At 50.3% G+C, this 18,021-nt stretch overlaps 1 protein-coding gene and 1 long non-coding RNA gene across 4 annotated transcripts in view; one reads left to right on the top strand and one right to left on the bottom strand.

Annotated features, from left to right (window-relative positions):
- Window positions 1–18,021, top strand: part of LOC142748279 (zinc metalloproteinase-disintegrin-like MTP4) — an 85,426-nt gene that overhangs the window by 14,219 nt on the left and 53,186 nt on the right. For 2 of the 3 annotated variants that reach the window (XM_075855380.1, XM_075855378.1), the window contains exon 2: window positions 11,298–11,380. In XM_075855380.1, the coding sequence (XP_075711495.1) occupies window positions 11,298–11,380 (83 nt within the window). Of the gene's footprint in view, window positions 1–11,297; window positions 11,381–14,361; window positions 14,446–18,021 lie in introns of those variants that run through there. The other variant, XM_075855381.1, reaches the window with a different exon arrangement.
- LOC142748280 (uncharacterized) overlaps window positions 1–18,021 on the bottom strand; it is a 64,015-nt gene that overhangs the window by 42,420 nt on the left and 3,574 nt on the right. The gene's annotated exons all lie outside the window — the stretch shown is intronic.

Below are 18,021 nucleotides of genomic sequence, written 5' to 3'. Positions count from 1 at the left end.
GTGTTACCTTATTCTAAGAGCCAGAACTTTTTTATTTTTCCATCAATAAAGCCGTGCGAGGACTTATTTTTTGCGTAATGAACTGCAGTTTTGATCAGTACCATTTTTAGGTACATGCGACTTTTTGATCTCTTTTTATTCCATTTTTTGGGAGGTGAAGTGACCAAACAATTGTGATTGTGGTACGGTTTATTATTATTTTCTTTTACGGCGTTCACCGTGCGGGATAAATAACGACATCATTTTGTAGTTCAGGCCGTTACGGACGCGGCGATACCAATTATGTATAGTTTATTTGTTTATTTATTTATATTTAAAAATAAAGGACAGTGACCTACTATTAGGTCACTGAGCGCGAACGCTATAGTTAGCATGACCTAATAGTAGGTCATCGAGCGTTTAGGGTGTTAAGCATAGGTGTAGCTAGGTTCTCCTGCACCCGGGGAATAGATTTAGTCCCCCCCCCCCTCCACTTCTTTCCCGACATCTCTTTCCCCCTCGCCATGTTTGCTTTCTCTAGAAATCAATGAGATGTAATTTTTTTTTCAAATTTTTATTATGTAACTCGAGCATAAAACCATTTATACATTTTACAAGCGATATAGTTCTATAAGGGAGTTACCATAACAATAAATTAAAAGAAAATAAATTAAAGTGGTCAGTGCCCGATTAAAACAGATTGTATAAGTGAGGTTAATGAAACTTTATGGTGAGATAATAAACCGCCTCCTCTTGTAGATCCTACCGCACAGACCCCTTGTAGATAGTGCCACAGAGCCCCCCTGTAGATAGTGCCACACACCCCGCTTGTAAATAGTGCCACACCCCCCACTTGTATATAGTTGCAAGCAGTGCCACATCCCTCCTAGTAGATAGTGCCACACAGCCCCCTGTAGACAGTGCCACACACCCCGCTTGTAGATACAGCCACACATCTCCCTCTTGTAGATACTACCGCACAGCCCCCCCCCCCCTTGTAGATAGTTCTACACACCCCCTTGTCAGCAATGCTGTGGCCAGGGATTCCGCACAAGTAGTGAATGTCATGGCAGGGAGAGCGGATAGTTTCCCGCTCTGCCATAGCATTCCATTGTATCCATGTCCTGGGAACAATTGAATATGACAGTTGCCGGGTGATGTCCGGGAGAGTAATTTGTCAGGACTGTTTCTGTAAATTCGGAACAGTCCCGGAAAATTCAGGACTGTTCGCAACTATGCCAGTTCCACCAAGCGCACCCTCATTCCTTCCCTCCCAGTTGCACCCGGCCTGCCCCCCCTAGCTACGCCCCTGCTTTAACCCCTTAGTGTCCAGCCTATTTTAGGCTTTAATGACCAAGCGATTTTTTATGTTTTGCCATTGACGCATTCAAAGAGCTATAACTTTTATTTTTGCGTCAACAGCTTTTTTGCGGGACAAGTTGTATAAGTTGTATAACTTGTTTAACTTTTTTGTAGGGAGAACAGAAAAAGACCCAGCAATTTCGCCACACTTTTTTGCACCCTAAATTTACGCCGTTTACCGTGTGGTATAGATAACATAACTTTATTCAGCGGGTCTTTATTATTGCAACAATATCAAATGTATATGGTTTTCTTATGTTTTACTACTTTTACACAGTAAAAACACTTTTTAATTATTTGCTTTTGTGTCACCATATTTTAGGAGTCATATCTTTTCTATTTTTTCACCGATGCAGCTGTACGAGGGCTTTTTTTTTTGCGGGAACACTTGTCGTTTTTATTGGTACTATTTTAGAGTCACTTTTGAAGTCACTCTTTAGCAAAACTTTTTGAAGGCAGGATGAACAGAAAACAATTCTGGCATTGTTTTTTTATTTTATTTTTTAAAGGAACAGTGTCATCACAATTTTTTTTTTCATATGTTAAAGATGTTAGTGCTTTATTAAAAACGTTTATATTTATTTGTGTGTTTGTGTTTTACTTTTTCTTATTTTTACACTTTTTCTTCCCTATGGGGGCTGCCATTTTTTGTTCCATTTCTGTATGTGTCGATTAACGACACATACAGACATGGAATACGGCAGCCACAGTCCCATAGGGACTGCGAACGGCTCCCGTCCCATCCACTTCTGTGTACGCCGTCTGTGTGGGAACTGCGCATGCGCCGCTCCCACACAGTCCAATTTGAAATTGGCGCCGTCCGGCGCCATTTTCCTGTGGACCGGAAGTCGCGGCCGGACAGTAAGATTACTACTTCCGGTCGCGGCTTCCGGACTTGTGCACTTGGACCAGCGGCAGCAGACGGAGCGGACGGGCCGGAGGGAGCCGCGGCGGCAGGAGCAGGTAAGAGATTTCAATGTATGTTCGTGTTTGTGTACGTTTACTACTGTATGTAAACCTACTACACTGTGTGTTAGCTCAAAAAATGGCGACACACAGTGTAGGAGGATAGACCGTTCAAACCCCTCGTTTATCCCGGCACTAGCCAGGATAAAGGAGGGGGGGATGCTGAGAGCTCACTAGAGCGAGGGCTTTTTACCCAATTTTGCAATGCTGCAATTTTGGGAATAGCTCCATCTAGTGACCAGCAATGGGAAATATTATAAATTAGAATCTAATTTATAATATTTCCTGACTCGTGAAAAAAATAAAAAAAATTTGAACAATGTTTAATCACCTACACACTAAATGTTTAATTAAAAAAAAAAACACATGTTTTTCTGGCAACACATTCCCTTTAAGGCGTTAACCATGCAGGTTAAATAATGTAATAGCTTTATAGTTGGGTTTGTTACGGACGCGGCGATACCAAATATGTGTACGTTTTTTACTTCTTTTTTTTTCATAATAAAGCATTTTGTAAGGGGAAAAAGTGGGTTTTTCATTTTTTTTACTTGTTATTTTTATTTATTTATTATAAACTTCATTAGGGGACTTCACTATGTGATTATTTGATCACTTTTATCTGTATTGCAGTGTATTACTCCCTGTGTAAAACTGGCAGACATCGGTGTGGCGAAACCGGGTCAGTGGGGGTCGGTTTACGCCTAGAGAATGTGGGCGATAGATTCAGGCGACACAGATTAACAGGGAACAAGCCACAGAGGCGCGTTTATTAACAGGGACAGACACACACAGAAACAAGGCACCGCTGCTTCTCCCCTCTGGGCTGGATGGGACAGGCTACCTCACTATGGGGTCTCTCCACTGTACCTTTCATCCTTTGGGGTGTCTCCAGATCCTCCTTAGTTAGATGGGACTCCAGCACTTGCCCTCTATTACTGTCCCTAGGTCAGGTACCATCTCTGAGGTAGATAGCTCCTGCCTGCAGCTCACACTGCTATCTCATCCTCTCCTGGACAGGAACTAACTGAGATCTCATACAGCACCACTATCTCCCTCACTCACCCCTCCCTCAGGAATCAGGCCATGTGCTTTCTGCTCTTGCCCCCGCCTTTTTCTTATTTACATTCAGACAAGTTCCCGCTTGCCGCCTGTGACTCACTCTCCTACAGTATAAGATTAACCCTAGAGGGGAGGACAGTGAAGCAGCACTGAATACAATATAATATAAATCAACTGGTTATCAAACATAACGTAATGCAGTTTGAGGGGACATATCCCCATCTAGCACCGGGCGCCATCTAAGCTATGGCACCCGGATGGCGGGAGTGCGACGGTTTGCGGCAGGCTTAACCTTTATTTGGGTACAATGCCTGTAACCGTCACCCGTTCCGCCACAGACCTCCCCCAGCTTAGATCCAGAATCAGTCCTGCTGACCCTCTGTCGGGTCAGTGATGAGATCTGGGCCCGGTGCTGTCAGTCTCCGCCCATCAGTGTCCTGCTGCCGAGAGAGTCCATCAGCATTCCCGTGGTCCCGGCCCTTTTTATGAGAGATGGTAAAGTTATAGGATTGTAAGGCCAGGCTCCACCGTAGTAAACGCCCATTGTCCCCGGCGGTTCGGTTCAACCAACTGAGAGGACTGTGGTCTGTGACTATTGTGAACTCCCTCCCATAAACGTAGGGCTGGAGCTTCTTTAGAGCCCACACGACAGGCAGGCACTCCTTCTCAATGGTTGCGTATGCCCTCTATCGGTCCAGCAGCTTCCGGGAGAGGTACGCGACCGGTTGTTCGTGGCCCGCCTGGTCCACTTGGCTCAGTACCGCTCCCAGCCCGACATCTGAGGCATCGGTTTGGACTATGAACCGCCGGTGGAAGTCAGGGGCAGCCAGGACAGGGGAGGTGGAGAGGGCAGTCTTAAGGCTCCCGAAGGCCGCCTCACAGTCAGGGGACCAGGGCATCAGTCGACTGAACCTTTTGGACGTCAAGTCGGTCAAGGGCTTGGCCAGGGTACTATACTGTGGGATGAATTTTCGGTAGTACCCTGTGACTCCCAGAAAGGCCCTAACCTGCTTCTGGTTGGCCGGCCGGGGCCATTGGAGAATGGCCTCCACCTTGGCCGGCTCGGGGCGGATCTGTCCGCTGCCCACTCGGCGCCCCAGGTAGGCGACTTCTGCCATCCCCATCTGGCACTTGTCGGGGCGGATGGTGAGGCCGGCGTACCGGATGCGCTCCAGGATCTGCGCCACGTGCCCCAAGTGTTCCACCCATGTCTCGCTAAAGATAGCGATATCGTCGAGGTAGGCCTGGGCAAACTCCTGATACCCCACGAGGATCCGGTCGACCACCCTCTGGAAGGTCGCGGGGGCTTTCTTCATCCCGAACGGCATGCACGTAAATTCAAACAGGCCGAACGGGGTGATGAACGCCGAGCGCTCTTGGGCTTCCTTGGTCAGAGGAATCTGCCAGTAGCCCTTGCTGAGATCCAGAGTGGACACGAAGCGTTCCCCTCCCAGCCTATCGAGCAGCTCATCAATCCGGGGCATCGGATAGGCATCCGTAACGGTTACCTCGTTCAGCCGCCGGTAGTCTACACAGAACCTCGTGGTTTTGTCCTTTTTAGGGACCAACACAACGCCGGCGGCCCAAGGACTGTGAGATGGTACAATGACCCCCATCTCCAGCATTTCTCCTACTTCTTTTCTCATCGCGGTCAGCACTGAGGGAGCCACTCGGAACGCGGGCTGCCTCAGGGGTCGGGCTCCGCCAGTGTCGACCTCGCGAGCGACTAGGGAGGTACGTCCGGGGGACGCGGTGAACAGGGCCTCCTGGGCTGCTAACACCTCCCCCATCTCCCTACTCTGCAAGCGCGATAGCTGGACTTCAAGCTGCACATCTGCCAGCCCTGTCTGGCGTCGGGCCTCTGTCAGTAGGTCAGGGATATGGTCCACGTCAGGGTTGTCCATGGGCGGGCAGCATATCGCGACCGCTCCTACCTCCCTTACCACATAGGCCTTGAGCCGGTTTATGTGGTAGTTCCGTACCCGCTTTTCTGCCTTGTCGTGGGCTACTAGGTAGTTCGTCGTCCCCTGTCGCCCCACTACAGTGTACGGTCCAGCCCAATTGGCCTGCAACTTGTTAGCTCGTACTGGCGCGAGGACCAGTACCTTCTACCCCACCCCCAGCTCTCGGGGTCGGGCACTACGGTTGTACTCGTCCCGTTGACGGCTTCGAGCTACTTCCAATCGCTGATGGGCCAAATCCATCAGCCGTGCTAGGCGCTCCCGCATTTGGCTCACATAGTCTACTACCGGGATCTCCGGGTTTGCAAACTTCCCTTCCCAACCTTCCCGGACTAAGTCCAAGGGTCCCCGGACCCGCCTCGCAAACAGCAACTCGAATGGGGAGTGCCCGGTAGACTCCTGCGGCACCTCTCGATAGGCAAAGAGAAGCTGCTGCAAGGAGCGATCCCAGTCTGTCCCCTCCGAGTGGACGTATCGGAGTAGCAACTGCTTGAGGGTACCGTTGAACCTTTCACACAGTCCGTTCGTTTGGGGGTGGTAGGTGGTGGTTCTTAGAGAACTCACCCCGTGCCGATTCCAGAAATCCTGCATGAGTTCTCCCTGGAATTTAGATCCCTGGTCTGTGAGTACCTCACGCGGGAACCCCACCCGGCTGAAGATGTCCATGAGTCCCTGGGCGACGTGCTCGGCATCTATGGAGGACAGAGCCACTGCGTCCGGGTATCTGGTAGCGAAGTCTACCAGGGTTAGGATGTAACGCTTTCCCCCTCGGCTGGGGGGATTAATGGGGCCAACTAGATCTATGGCCACCCGCTGGAAGGGCTCTCAGATGAGGAGCAGCTGCTTGAGCGGCACCTTGCGCGGGGCCCCCGCCACCCGTTGGCAGACAGGGCACGAAGCTCGGTACCGCCGCACGTCCTCAGTCAGCCCTGGCCAAAAGAAAGCCTTCGAGAGCCGGGCCCTGGTGGACCTGGTCCCAGTGTGACCCGCCGCGGGTATATCGTGGGCCAGGGCTAACAGTCGTGCACGATAGGCTTGGGGAACAAGCAGCTGTTTGGAGGCGGTCCAGGGCAAATCGGGCTTGGTCGGGGCTTCGACCCGGTACAACAGCCCGTTGTCCCACTGGAACCCTGCCTGGGCCCCTCCACTGGGTGGTCGATCGGCCAGGCTACGGGCAGAGGACAGGGAAGGATCCGTATGCTGGGCCTCACTAAAAGCGACCCTATCCACCTCCCCAGGTCTGTCGGGGGGTTCGTCGGGTCGGTCAGTTGTGAGGCGTCAGGGGCTTGGGTACTTACCACCGGCGGTTCGGGGAGCGGGGCTTCCGGGAGAGGAGCCTCGGTGGTTACACTGGTCGGTGGTGGAGGCCGGTAAAGGTTCTCCCGGGCTTGGCTGCGGGTCACGGCCCCAGCGAACTGACTGGTGAGACCGTTCCCAAGGTCGTTCCCCAATAAGACATCGGCGGGGAGATCCGGCATGAGCCCGACTTCGACCTCCCCTTTTCCGGGGCCCCAGTCCAGGTAGACTCTCGCGCGGGGAATGGACCGCTGCTGTTCGTCCGCCAGGGCAATCCGGGCTAATCGCTGGGGAAGAACCTTAGACTGGGGAACCAGGTCCGCTCTTACCAGGGTGAGGGTTGCCCCCGAGTCACGGAGTCCCTGGACGGTGCGGCGTCCCAGCACCACGGGCTGTCGGTGGCCCTGCATGTTGGCAGGGACCTGGTTCGTCACGAGTCTCGTAAGCTCTATGTGGTAGACCCCCTCCTCCACCTCTGGTGCATCTAGGAGGTGGTCACACTCATCGGGGTCGCCCGCCTCCGGGCAAAAGGCGACCCAGGTTGGGGTTGGTCTGGGAAAGGGCACCGTTGATTGGGCCAGGGGGCAGTCCCGTCGGATGTGCCCTGGCTGGTGGCACCCATAACACTGGCGGGAGTCCGTAGGCTCTGGCTGGGGTCTCATCGAAGTTGGCCGGGGTGGTTCCGCTATTTTGGTAGGGGCTCGGAGCTCTCGGCGTTGGTCCTGGCGCGGAAGGCTTCTCCACTGGGGTCGGTGGGCCAAGAACTCGTCGGCCAGGGTGGCGGCATCTTCAGGGGTGCTGGGGTGGCGGTCCGCGACCCAGGCACGAACGGGGACCTCCATCCTGGAGAGGAGTTGCTCCAAAATGACGAGGTCCTCCAGGGCCTCCCGACTGAAGGCCTTCTTCCCCTCGGCCCACCTGGAGCAGCTTAAGCGGAGCTGGGCTGCCAGTTCCACATGGGTACCCTGGCCGGCGAGCGTCAAATTACGGAACCGCTCTCTGTAAGTCTCTGGGGTGATCGCATACCTCTTCAGCAGGGCGTCCCGGAGGCAACCGTAGTCCCGTCCGTCCTCTGGACCTAGGCTCCGGTAGACTTCAAGGGCCCTCCCTTGCAGGCTGGGCCCCACGTAGCGAGCCCATTCGGTGGTGGGGATGTCATGCACCTGTAGCTGTGTCTCCAGCATGGTTAGGTGCGCATCGATGTCCGTGGACGAAGGATCCAACTTGGGGAGATCGTTGTATCGTAGTTGGGGTCTTCGGGGCCCGGCAGGGATTGGGGTTGTTGGTTCTGGGGGTGCCACTGCACGGGCCACGGCCCCAAAGATGATCAGGCGCTCAGCCTCGGAGCTTTGAGGCCCCAGAGCGGTCAGCAGATCCCCCATCCGCAGGGCCTGGGCGTCCGAGATGGCGCTACGGCCGGTTCCCTGGCGACTGGCCGGTTCTTCGGGGCAGTAGTCAACGTCACCCTCGGCCATCTCTCCCATCTTGGCCGGGTTCGCCAGGTCCCAGGCCTGGAGCTTCTCAATCAGCCGATCCTTGATGTCGCGGGACGAGAAGGCAATGCGCCGGAACCGGCACAGCTCTTGGAGTGTAATTCGGAGGTAGCTGCCATAGGGGACAGCCTCTGCTCCGCCGGGAGGATCCATAGAGTCAGACTCCATGACTGGGGATTTAGGTGCCTGTGGTCCCCCTGTACTGCAGCACGTGTGGCAGTCCGCCCTTGAGGTCTGGCCGCGAAGCGCCGGATGGTACCAGGGTACCTATCCCCTGCCGCTTCCCCTAGAACGGGCTGAATCTATCCCACCGCTGCCACCAAATGTGGCGAAACCGGGTCAGTGGGGGTCGGTTTACGCCTAGAGAATGTGGGCGATAGATTCAGGCGACACAGATTAACAGGGGACAAGCCACAGAGGCGCGTTTATTAACAGGGACAGACACACACAGAAACAAGGCACCGCTGCTTCTCCCCTCTGGGCTGGATGGGACAGGCTACCTCACTATGGGGTCTCTCCACTGTACCTTTCATCCTTTGGGGTGTCTCCATATCCTCCTTAGTTAGATGGGACTCCAGCACTTGCCCTCTATTACTGTCCCTAGGTCAGGTACCATCTCTGAGGTAGATAGCTCCTGCCTGCAGCTCACACTGCTATCTCATCCTTTCCTGGACAGGAACTAACTGAGATCTCACACAGCACCACTATCTCCCTCACTCACCCCTCCCTCAGGAATCAGGCCATGTGCTTTCTGCTCTTGCCCCCTCCTTTTTCTTATTTACATTCAGACAAGTTCCCGCTTGCAGCCTGTGACTCACTCTCCTACAGTATAAGATTAACCCTAGAGGGGAGGACAGTGAAGCAGCACTGAATACAATATAATATAAATCAACTGGTTATCAAACATAACGTAATGCAGTTTGAGGGGACATATCCCCATCTAGCACCGGGCGCCATCTAAGCTATGGCACCCGGATGGCGGGTACAATGCCTGTAACCGTCACCCGTTCCGCCACAATCGGTTAGGCCATGACCTAACAGGCATTAACTAGAGGCAGACCTGGGGGTCTTCGCACACGCTGGACACATCGATAAGGTTTATTGTTTTTTTTTGTGACTTATCCCATAAGAAATAGACTTTAGTGGCAAGTAAGGTCAGCTCCAACGTCACCTCCAAATGTGGTTCCTTTTTGCTGGACCTTTGGGCCCATTATTGTGCCAGAGTCTGGGTCTACCGAAGGATCGCTTGATACTTTGGTGGGACAGTCTGACCCTGAGTGTATTAGGGTATGTCACACATGGTATTTTTTTCATGTTCTTCGTAAAAATTGCTGCAAAAAAAGCCACATGTTTTAAATGGCCAAGTGTAAAGTAAACTGGAAACTAAAAGAAGTTTATATCTCAGAATTTTTGCTCTTCAGAACTTTTTTGTGGGACTGAGTTTCTCAGAAGACATTTCACCCAACTAGTAACTCATGACATGACAAACCACCGAGTGTAAAATAGGAAGTGATGAATCTGAAGAGGAAAACTCTTCACAGCCAGTTTCTTCCTCAATATCTCCACATATCGTGTCACAGACACAGCTACTTGCTCATTACCAGAATATTGCTTCATCCTTTTTAATCACTTACACCTCTTGCGCACGAACGAGTTCGGGGGGTGAAAAACGGTCCGTGTGTCTGACGGATTTCCCGGCCCGACCACAGCACAGGTGAACTGGACTCCTGGCATCATAGACATTTATGATGCTAGGAGTTTCTGCCTCCTTACGGAATCGCTGTTGAGTCCTAGCATCATAATATGTCTATTATGCCAAGCGTTTTACGCAACGTGTGATCTGGCCCGTACTGTGGTCGGGCTGGGAAATCCAGCCAACATTCGGAACGTTTTTCACGGCCTGATGTCGGTCGTGTGCAACTGTGCTTACAATTGTATCCAGTCTAAGGGCATGTTCACACGGTATATGCATGAGGCCAAAAAAATACGAGGCGTTTTGGAGACAGATTTGCCAAGTATTTTTGAAGTGTTTCTTTATAAAGAGGTGTATCTTGCATGCACTACACAGCTTCTTACCATTAAAGTCAATCGCAAGATATATGCAAGCGATTTTTAAAAATACAGATGCAAAATACTGACCAAATCTGAACTGTGAGAATGAAGCCAAAAGCTTGTTTCACAGGTAATAAGGCCCAACACCTGGACCCCCACTGTTCTACTGAACAAATTTCAGATCACTGTAGTAGCCTATTTTGATTTAAGTTTGGTTCCCTAGAAACTGGGTGGTTGTTGGGGCCATAATATGCACCCTTAAAATGTGTCTGTTATACAGATGTAGCCGTCTTTATCTTGACTTTTGATTTGTCAAGAAACTTTAACTTAACTTTTTCAATGACTTTTCAACGGCTTTTGTTGTGTAATATCACGCTGCGTCAGAGTCAAGATAAACTTGGCTACATCTGCATGGCTGTATGAAATCAACTTAAAAGGGGTTGCATTTATTTAATGGCCGCCATATAATTCTGGAATGCACTGCAGGGGAGCGTGACCCAGCAATAAAAGCTGATCACTAGGGGTTTGTGAATCCGGACCCACGACTATATACCAGGCTTCCATCACTTACGTGTTCATGATATGATCCCTTTAAACAATTCTCAGAAAGCTTAAAGGGAACCTCCCACCAGCATTTCACCTATTAAACCAGCAATACCTGGTGGAAGTGGGTGAAAAATCATTTTTATGTACAGATGTAGCCATCTTTACCTTGACTTTTAACGCATTAAATCAACAGTGGCTAGATCTCTTATCTTGACTTTTTCAATGACATTGGGCTTTTGTTGTGTGATATCACGCTGCAGCAAGTTATCAGAGTGAAGGTAAAGATAGCTACATCTGTAACCTATAATTGTCTTCTTAGTCGGCTCTGTAGCTTTAGTATTCCGTCTTTTAGTGTTCCGGCATCGTATGCTAAAGAGCATAAACGAGTCATATCTTCGTTTGAAAAGAGTCGTATCTTTATTCCTCAAGTCTTTCCGAGTTACCCACAGCTCCTAACTTTTGATTGACAGCTCATTGTGCGTTTGGTGAGAATGGTGCAAAGCTAATAATAGTTACATGAAACCAGAAACCATTTCAAAGTCTAATCTTCAAATATCAATAATACGATGGTGATTTCCTGCAGGCTTTAATAAAATACCAGTGGGACAGAAATATGAGGTGGTCTTCCCTCGAAAACTTCATGCACATCACAAGAGAGACACTCAGGTACAGTACTCCTCACATGGTAAAGAAAATATTTCACTGACTATTGATATGTTGTTGCAAACGTAGATCAGAGCAGAAAGGGAAGTATTAAATCTATCTATCTATCTATCTATCTATCTATCTATCTATCTATCTATCTATCTATCTATCTATCTATCTATCTATCTATCTATCTATCTATCTATCTATCTATCTATCTATCTATCTATCTATCTATCTATCTATCTATCATCATCAGGGCCGCCATCAGGGGGGTATTAGGGGTAGTAGTGTGAGGGGCCCGGCGAAACCTAATTGAAAGGGGGGCCCGGCAACTGCCGCGACATTCTTTTGGTAGGAAAAAACGGGCCCCTGCAATGGGGCCCGTTTTTTTCACTAAAAGAATGTCGTGAGCTGCTGCTGCTGCTGCGGGCCCCCTCCCCTCGTCATGGGGGGCCGTCAAACCGTCCGCCCGCGCGCGCGCACCCGATCGCTCGCCCAAGGAAACTCCAGAGCGCGCACCCACGAACGCCCGCACTGGAGACCGCCCGCGCGCGCACCCGCGATCGGCCGCGCGCGCACCCGCGAACGAAGCGCGCGCAGCCGCGGACACACATGGACAAAACTTACCTGGAGCCTGGCTGGAGGTGAAGGACTGGACGTCTGGACCGAAGACCTCGCCTGGAAGACATCGCCGGAAGAGGACTGGAGTGGGAGCAGCAGCTCTTCTGACACAGTGAGTAAATTATCTCAAAGTGCTGATCATTTATGGCCCTGTTCACACAGTATTTTGCAGGCAAAAAAAAATCTGCCTCAAAAGAATTTTGAGGCAGATTTTGACCTGCCCACACTATCTTGCCGCGTTTTTTTGCTGCGTTTTTTGCCCGCGGCGATTGAGGACAGCAGACAAAAAACGCAGCGAAAAATGCATTTTCTGCCTCCCATTGATTTCGATGGGAGGTCAGAGGCGGAACCGCGGCAAGAAAGGACATGCTGCTTTTTCTTTTTTCCGCGACTGGCTCCCATTGATTTCAGATTAAATCAATGGGATGCGGTTTTGGAAGTTTTTTGGTGCTGATTCTGACGCAGTGTCCGAGTCAATATCAAGGCCAAAAACTCTGTGAACTGGGCCTTAATGTTAGGGCTTATTCAGACGAACGTGTAATACATCCGTGCAACGCGCGTGATTTTCACGCGCCTCGCACGGACCTATGTTACTCTATGGGGCCGTTCAGACTGTCAGTGATTTTCACGCAGCGTGTGTCCGTGTGTCCGCTGCGTAAAACTCACGACATGTCCGATATTTGTGCATTGTTCGCGCATCACGCACCCATTGAAGTCAATGGGTGGGTGAAAATCACGCCCAGCACTTCCGCAGCCGTATAAACTATGAATGAAAACAGAAAAGCACCACGTGCTACAAACATACAAACAGAGTGTCATAATGATGGCGGCTGCGCGAAAATCACACAGCCACGCATCATACGCAGCTGACACACGGAGCTGTTATGGACCTTTTGCATGCGCTAAACGCCACGTTTTTTGCGCGTGCAAAAAGCACACGCTCGTGTAAATCTGGCCTTAGGGTAGGAACACACTAGGCATGAACACTGCGGATTTTATGCAACACATTTTATTGCGGATAATCCGCAGCGTATTACAGTCGCAGCAGAGCGGATGAGATTTTAACAAATCTCATCCACACGCTGCAAAAAAAATGGACCTGCAGTGTGGTTTTTGGCTTTTTAAGCCGCAGCATGTCAATGTATTCTGTGGAATCGCCGCTCCTCTGTTGCGGAAATGCTGCGGTTCTGCCGCAAAAATCACACATGAGAAAAAAAAAAAGGTACTTTTTTAAATTGATAAAGTTTAGACTTACCCCGGCCGTAGTCCTGGTGACGCGATCCTCTATTCTTAGCGCAGCCCCGCCTCCTGTCATGACGTTTCATCCCATGTGACTGCTGCAGCGGTCACATGGTCTACAGCGTCATCCCAGGAGGCGGGGCTACGTTCAGAAGAGAGAGATGCGTCACCTAAACTACGGCCGGGGCAAGTCTAAACTTTTTTTTCTCTACAGGATTCCCGCAGCGGACATGCCTCCCGAAACCTGCGCCACTATTTGGTGCGGTTTTGCTGGCAGAATTCCCTGTGGCTACCAGGGCGGATAAGCTGTGTAGACTTACTCAGCATATCCGCCTAGTGTGTCCCTTATGATGTCGCTCCTGGAGCTGCTGCCGGTCTCTAAATAGGCAGTTGGTCCAGTAGAATTTGGAATTATTTTCTTTTGTGAACCAGCTTAAAAAAATACAAAACTTTTGTGTTAGGGCCTGTTCACATCACCGTTCGCTTCCGTTCCGGGGCTCCGTCTGAGGTTTCCGTCGGGTGAACCCCGCAAGTGAAAGTGACAGCACAGCTTCCGTTTCAGTCACCATTGATCTCAATAGTGACGGAAATATCGCTAATGGTTTCCGTTCGTCACCATTCCGGCTGGTTTTCGGACGGAATCAATAGCGCAGTCGACTGCGCTAATGGTGATGGAAACGGAAGCTGTGCTATCACTATCACTTTCCGTTGCGGGGTTCACCCGACAGAAACCTCAGACGGAACCCCGGAACGGAAGCGAACGGTGATGTGAACAGGCCCTAACACAAAAGTTTTGTATTTTTTTAAGCTGGTTCACAAAAAAAAATAATTCCAAATTCTACTGGACCAACTGCCTATTTAGAGAGCGGCAGCAGCTCCAGGAGCGACATCATAAGGGACACACTAGGCGGATATGCTGAGTAAAACTCCACAGCTTATCCGCCCTGGTAGCCGCAGGGAATTCCGCCAGCAAAACCGCACCAAATAGTGGCGCAGGTTTGGTGAGGCGTGTCCGCTGCGGAAATCCTGCAGGGAAAAAAAGTTTAGACTTACCCCGGCTGTAGTTTAGGTGACGCATCTCTCTCTTCTGAACGTAGCCCCGCCTCCTGGGATGACGCTGTAGACCATGTGACTGCTGCAGCGGTCACATGGGATGAAACGTCATGACAGGAGGCGGGGCTGCGCTAAGAATAGAGAATCGCGTCACCAGGACTACGGCCGGGGTAAGTCTAAACTTTTTTATAAATTTAAAAAAGTGCCTTTTTTTTTTCTTCTCATGTGTGATTTTTGCGGCAGAACCGCAGCATTTCCGCAACAGAGGAGCAGCGATTCTGCAGAATACATTGACATGCTGCGGCTTAAAAAGCCAAAAAGCCGCAGCATGTAAAAAAAAATTTCAGCGTGCGGATGAGATTTGTTTAAATCTCATCCCCTCTGCTGCGACTGTAATACACTGCGGATTTTCCACAATAAAATGTGTTGCATAAAATCCGCAGTGTTCATGCCTAGTGTGTTCCTACCCTAAGGCCGGATTCACACAAGCGTGTGCTTTTTGCGCGCGCAAAAACGTGGCGTTTTGCGCTTGCAAAAGGTCCATAACAGCTCTGTGTGGCAGCAGCGTATGATGCGCGGCTGCGTGATTTTCCCGCAGCCGCCATCATTATGACACTCTGTTTGTATGTTTGTAGCACGTGGTGCTTTTCTGTTTTCATTCATAGTTTATATGGCTGCGGAAGTGCTGGGCGGGATTTTCACGCACCCATTGACTTCAATGGGTGCGTGATGCGCGAACAATGCACAAATATCGGACATGTCGTGAGTTTTACGCAGCGGACTCACGCTGCATGAAAATCACTGACAGTCTGCACGGCCCCATAGAGTAACAGGTCCGTGCGAGGCGCGTGAAAATCACGCGCGTTGCACGGACGTATTACACGATCGTCTGAATAAGCCCTAACAATAAGGCCCAGTTCACAGAGTTTTTGGCCCTTGATATTGACTCGGACACTGCGTCAGAATCAGCACCAAACAACTTCCAAAACCGCCTCCCATTGATTTAATCTGAAATCAATGGGAGCCAGTCGCGGAAAAAAGAAAAAGCAGCACGTCCTTTCTTGCCGCGGTTCCGCCTCTGACCTGCCATCGAAATCAATGGGAGGCAGAAAATGCATTTTTCGCTGCGTTTTCTGTCTGCTGTCCTCAATCGCTGCAGGCAAAAAACGCGGCAAGATAGTGTGGGCAGGTCAAAATCTGCCTCAAAATTCGGTGCGCGGTTCCAGGCGGTCGCCGGAGCGCATGCGCGGGAGTTTGCGGGTGCGCGCGATCGGTCGCACGGGCGGCGGTGTTTGACGGCCCCCATGCTACCCAGGGCCGCCATCAGGGGGGGTATTAGGGGTACTGATGTGAGAGGCCTGGCCAAACCTAATTGAAAGGGGGGCCCGCAGCTCATGACATTCTTTTGGTGAAAAAAACGGGCCCCATTGCAGGGGCCTGTTTTTTTTCTACCAAAGGCAAGTCGCGGCAGTTTGCCGGGCCCCCCTTTCAATTAGGTTTGGCCGGGCCTCTCACATCAGTACCCCTAATACCCCCCCTGATGGCGGCCCTGGGTACCATGATATAGTGCTGGACGGAGTACCGTTAACAGGCGGTGCCACGGTAGGGGGGCCCAGAAAATTTAGCTGTAGGGGGCCCTGAAATTCCTGATGGCGGCCCTGATCATCATCATCATCATTATTAATATATATCTGTCAATCTTCATCATCATCATCATCATCATCATTATTGAATCTATCTATCTATCTATCTATCTATCTATCTATCTATCTATCTATCTATCTATCTATCTATCTATCTATCCATGTATCTCATATCTATCTATCTATCTATCTATCTATCTATCTATCTATCTATCTATCTATCTATCTATCTATCTATCTATCTATCTATCTATCTATCTATCTATCTATCTATCTATCTATCTCTATCTTTTTCTCTTCTACACTGTGTACACAATTATTAGGCAAGTGAGTATTTTGACCATATCATCATTTTTATGCATATTTTCCAACTCCAAGCTGTATAAACTTGACTGCTTATTGGATGAAGCATATCAGGTGATGTGTATTTGTGTAATGAGGGACGGCGCAGCCTAAGGCTCTATTCACACGACAGGGTCCGAGTGTCGGCCGATAAAAACGGACGTTTTGCATCTATTTTGCATCCGTTCCGATCCCGTTCAAGGCCGTGTTGCCATTTTTAACGGCCGATTTTGACCTGTTTTGCATCCGTTTTTTTCCCTGTCCGTTTTAAAATCGGATGAATTTAATTTGTAACATTTTTGCCATGCACTGCCCTCTGTAGATAATGCCACACACTGCCCTCTGTAGATACTGCCACAGCTCCCCTGTAGGTAGTGACACACAGCCCCCCTTGTTGGTAGTGCCACACAACACCCCTGTAAGTCGTGCGACACAACCCCCTGTAGGTAATGCCACACAGCCCCCTGAAGGTAATGCCACACAGCCCCCTGTAGGTAGTTATACACAGGGACCTTTTACATAGCACCCCCACCCCCCCCTTCCAGGAGAAGTTACTAACTTCACTGTCCATGTATAGACTGTGAAGTCAGGGACTTCTCCTGGAGCGGAAACACCGGCCACAGGATTCCGCTTCAGAAGTGCCTGACGTCACTGTGTCCATATATGGACAGTGAACTCAGGGACTTCTCCTGGAGCGGAAACACCGGCAACAGGGTCGGGGATTCCGCTTCAGAAGTGCCTAAAGTCACTGTGTCCATATATCGACAGTGAAGTCAGGGACTTCTCCTGAAGCTGAATCCCCAATCCTCAGCCACAGCGTTGCCGAAGCTGTGGCCGGGGATTGGGGATTCCGCTTCTACAGGGAGCAAAAAAATACCCTCCTCCTCCTCACATGCACTTCGCACTGTGAGGAGGAGAAGGAGAGAGAGCGATGGAAGACACGACCGTCACTCGGGACACATTCCAGTGATGACCATGTATTACCCGGCCCCATAGACTTCTATGGGAGCCGGGCGGCCGGGAGAGTGGCCGAAAATAGGGCATGTCCCATTTTTTGACAGCCGCGTTTCCCGGGCCGTCAAAAAATTGGTCGTGTGAATAGCTCCATTTGGGGTCTATTGTTCCTACTGCGGCCGTGTGACGGACGTTTTGTGAACAGCTGTCACACGGCCGGGAAACCCTGTCGTGTGAATATGGCCTAAGGAGATCAGGACCCTACATCAAGGTGTGCAGAATTATTAGGGCGCTTGTTTTCTTCTGGCAAAATGGGCCAATAAAAGAGATTTAACTGACTCTGAAAAGTCAAAAATTGTTAAGTCTTTCAGAGGGTTGCCGCACTCTTGAAATTGCTGAGATATTGGGGCGTGATCACAGAACCATCAAAGGTTTTGTTGCAAATAGTCAACATGGTCGGAATAAAAGTATTGAGGAAAAAAAATGCTAATGAACTACCAAAGATTTGAGTAGACTCAAACGTGAAGCGACCAGGAACCCATTGTCCTCCAGTGCTGTCATATTCCAGAGCTGCAACCTCCCTGGAGTGCCCAGAAGTAAAAGGTGTTCAGTGCTCAGAGACCTGGCCAAGGTAAGGAAGCCTGAAACCCGACCACCACTGAACAAGACACAGAAGATGAAATGTCAAGACTGGACCAAGGAATATCTGAAGACACATTTTTTTCAAAGGTTTTATGGACTGATGAGATGAGTGACTCTTGAAGGACCAGATGCATGGACCCGTGGCTGGATCAGTAACGGGCAGAG

Source organism: Rhinoderma darwinii, chromosome 3 (genome assembly GCF_050947455.1).
Source record: "Rhinoderma darwinii isolate aRhiDar2 chromosome 3, aRhiDar2.hap1, whole genome shotgun sequence".
NCBI lineage: Eukaryota > Metazoa > Chordata > Amphibia > Anura > Rhinodermatidae > Rhinoderma > Rhinoderma darwinii.
The sequence above is the reverse complement of the archived record's forward strand: the minus strand, read 5'-3'. Positions and strand labels throughout refer to the sequence as shown.